Genomic DNA, 3,593 nt, shown 5'->3' with positions numbered 1-3,593 from the left:
CGTACATGCTAGCTGTGGTGGACAGCGAAGGCGATCCCCCATCTCGCGCTGTCACCACCAGTTCATAGTTCGCCACGCTCTCTCGGTCCAGGGCGCTTTCCAGCACCAGCGAATAGTAATTCTTGAAAGTGGACACCAGCTTGAAGGGAACGTGGGGTGACAGGGTGCAGGTCAACTGCCCATTGGCACCAGAGTCGCGGTCAGACACACTGATTAGGGCGATGACCGTGCCGAGGGGAGCATCTTCTAATACCGGTAATGATAGTGATTTGATAACCAACTCAGGTACGTTATCATTGGTGTCCAAAATTTCCACCAGAACCGTGCAGTGGCCTGCCATTGGGGGATTTCCTTTATCTGTCGCTTCTACCTGGATTTCATATAACTTAGTTTCCTCGAAATCTATAGTACCCTTTACACTGATGTATCCACTAACTGGGTCTAAGTGGAATTTTGAAAGAGTATCTGCTGACATGTCTGTATTGAAAGAATATACAATGTCCTTATTTACTCCTTCATCCAAATCAGAGGCGTTAACAATCACTGCTATGGTACCGTTTGGTGCATTTTCGAATAAACTGACTTTGTATACAGTCCTCTCAAACTCTGGGGCGTTGTCGTTTACATCTAGAATGGTGATCTTCACTTGAATAGTGCCGGTGAGCTCTGGTTTCCCACCATCAACTGCCGTTATTAGTAAGTGATGCTCAGGAGTGTCCTCGCGATTTAAAACTTTTTTCAACACGAGTCCGAGGGATTTAATATTCTCATCATTTCTTTTAATATCCAAGGTAAAATAATCATTAGAGTTAACACTGTAGGTCAACAGAGAATTGGCTCCAATATCTGCATCTGATGCGCCCTCTAGCGGAATCCGAGAACCCGGCAGCCGGGATTCATAAATAAATAATTTTTTTACTGCCATTGGGAAAACCGGCTGGTTGTCGTTAATGTCCTTCACCTCCACCTCTACATGGAAAACCTGCAGCGGCCTGTCCACGATCACCTCCAGGTGGATGCTGCACTCCAGACTCCGCCCGCACAGCTCCTCCCGGTCAATTCGAGAATTCACAAACAAAATGCCATTCTGCAGATTTACCTCCAGAAGATCCCCGTGGCCTTTGGACGCCACCCGGAACAGGCGCGGCACCAGCTCCGCCAGCTCCAGCCCCAAATCCTGGGCGATGCGGCCGACGAAGGTGCCGTGTTTGGCCTCCTCCAGGACGGAGTAGTGAATCTGGCCGCTCCCAGTCTCCCAGACAGTGAGGAGCAGAAGCGAAAGCAGTAAACGCCGGGCTCCTGAACCTTCTTCTCTCCATGAAAACACCATTGCAAGCCTTTCCCAAATATTGTGTCGTTCTTGCCTCGATCCAAACTTCAAAAAATAATTTGAGTTCCTATTTTTTTTCTTTAATAACCTTATCATGCCCGTATCTCAAAGATGGTGAGGAAAAGCATCTGAGTACATAACGCGTGCCGCATTTCTTTTGTGGTGAAATACCTTGTGGTGGACAGCGACATCATGTGGCTAAATGTGTAAGTATTAAATAAATGTACTTACCTTCTCCGTATACTTGCATTTGATCTTTCCCAAAATTTCTATTTTAGTTGTAATTTCCTTCGAGCACTTTTCAAATTCTTTATATTTATAAAAATAATCCTTTACACCAACTCACCACTTCCAAATATTCCAATCCATGACACAGTAAAATATAGTAGAATGATTAATAACTGTAGTGGACATCTACTGGAAATATTCCCCATGTGATAAGCATGGGGTTATTTTGGGTTATCCCATTAAATTCTTTTTTCCCCCATTAAATTCTCACAACAACTCTCCGAGGTAGATATTAATACAATTCACTTTTTACAAACAAGGAAGTGAAAACACATACCAGTTAAGTAACTTAAAAATATTAACTGGTGATATTTGGGTGGGATCTCAATCTGATTCAGGACCCCTAACTTTTACCACTTGGCCTCGAAGTCTACATTTCATATAAAAATCAGGGCCACCTGGGTGATTCAGCTGGTTAATCATGTACCTTTGGCTCAGGTCGTGATTCTGGGTTGGGGTCCTAGGATCCACCACCTGGGGCTCCCTGCTTAGCAGGGAGTCTGCTTCTCCCTCTGCCTCTCCCCCTCCTCGTGCTCTGTCTCTTGCTTTCTCTCTCTCTCTCAAATAAATAAACAAAATATTTAAAAAAAAGAATTCCGGGGGGCGCCTGGGTGGCTCATGGTGAAGCATCTGCCTTCCACTCAGGTCATGATCCCAGGGTCCTGGGATCTAGCCCCGGATGGGCCTCCCTGCTCAGCAGGGAGTCTGCTCCTCCCTTTCCCTCTGCCTGATGCTTCCCCTGCTTGTACTCTCTCTGTGTCAAATAAATAAATAAAATCTTTTTAAAAAATGCCAGAAAGATGATTTTTGTAAAAAAAAAAAAAAAGAAAGGAAGAAAAATCAGGCCTTTGATATTTGTGACCACCAAAACATCAAGACATTGAAAGTATGTGTATACAGGGGAGCCTGGCTGGCTCAGTTTGTAGAGCATGTGGCTCTTAATCTCAGGGTCTGAGTTGAAGCCCCACATTGGGTATGGATCCTACTTAACAACAAAAAAGTATGTGTATATACATATCCATATATACACACATATTTACTTCTATATTATTATGTTAACTTACAAAATTTATTTATTTATGGACTGTCTATAACCCACTCTTCTGTCCTTTATCCAATGGTTATAACCTTGTTGTCTGTCTTAAATATTATTTATATAAAGATGCCAGAAGTCAGTTTTTTATAGTGCAGTTCTCTTATAAATTTGTTTTACTATTTGACCATACTGTGTGATTTAGATATTTCTTACATTCATGACACCAAGTCAGAGTATATTTGTTTTTTAAATTTCCACACCATTGGAGCACCTGGGTGGCACAGCGGTTAAGCATCTGCCTTCAGCTCAGGGCGTGATCCCGGTGCTATGGGTTCGAGCCCCACATCAGGCTCCTCTGCTATGAGCCTGCTTCTTCCTCTCCCACTCCCCCTGCTTGTGTTCCCTCTCTCGCTGGCTGTCTCTATCTCTGTCAAATAAATAAATAAAATCTTTAAAAAAAAATTCATGGAAACAAATGAAAATGAAAACACAACTGTTCAAAACTTTTAGGATGCAGCAAAGGTGGTCCTAAGAGGGAAGTATACAGTGATACAAGCCTTTCTCAAGAAACAAGAAAGGTCTCAAATACACAAAGTAACCTTATACCTAAAGGACCTGGAGAAAGAACAGCAAATAAATCCCAGGACCCTGGGATCATGACCTGAGCTGAAGGCAGATGCTTAACTGACTGAGCCACCCAGGCGCTCCTGGAAGAATTTTTAAAAAGGTTTTTATTTATTTATCTATCTGACGGAGAGCACAAGGAGTGGGAGCTACCGAGGGAGAGGGAGAAGCAGGCTCCCCACTAGGCAGAGAGTACAACTCGGAGCTCAATCCCAGGACCCTAGGATCATGACCCAAGTCAAAGGCAGATGCTTAACTGACAGCCACACAGGCGCCCTTGAAAGAATTAATAAGATCGATAAACCCCTGTCCAGA

General features: G+C 43.6%; 1 protein-coding gene across 1 annotated transcript in view; it reads right to left on the bottom strand.

Annotated features, from left to right (window-relative positions):
* LOC117801371 (protocadherin alpha-3-like) overlaps positions 1 to 2,158 on the bottom strand; it is a 46,278-nt gene extending 44,120 nt beyond the window's left edge. The window contains 1 exon segment of the mRNA XM_034655628.1: positions 6 to 2,158. Coding sequence (XP_034511519.1) covers positions 6 to 1,426 — 1,421 coding nt within the window. The 5' untranslated portion in view covers positions 1,427 to 2,158.
* Positions 2,159 to 3,593: the final 1,435 nt, after the last annotated feature.

This window comes from Ailuropoda melanoleuca, chromosome 3, assembly GCF_002007445.2.
Source record: "Ailuropoda melanoleuca isolate Jingjing chromosome 3, ASM200744v2, whole genome shotgun sequence".
NCBI lineage: Eukaryota > Metazoa > Chordata > Mammalia > Carnivora > Ursidae > Ailuropoda > Ailuropoda melanoleuca.
This window is presented reverse-complemented; position numbering and strand designations above follow the sequence as displayed.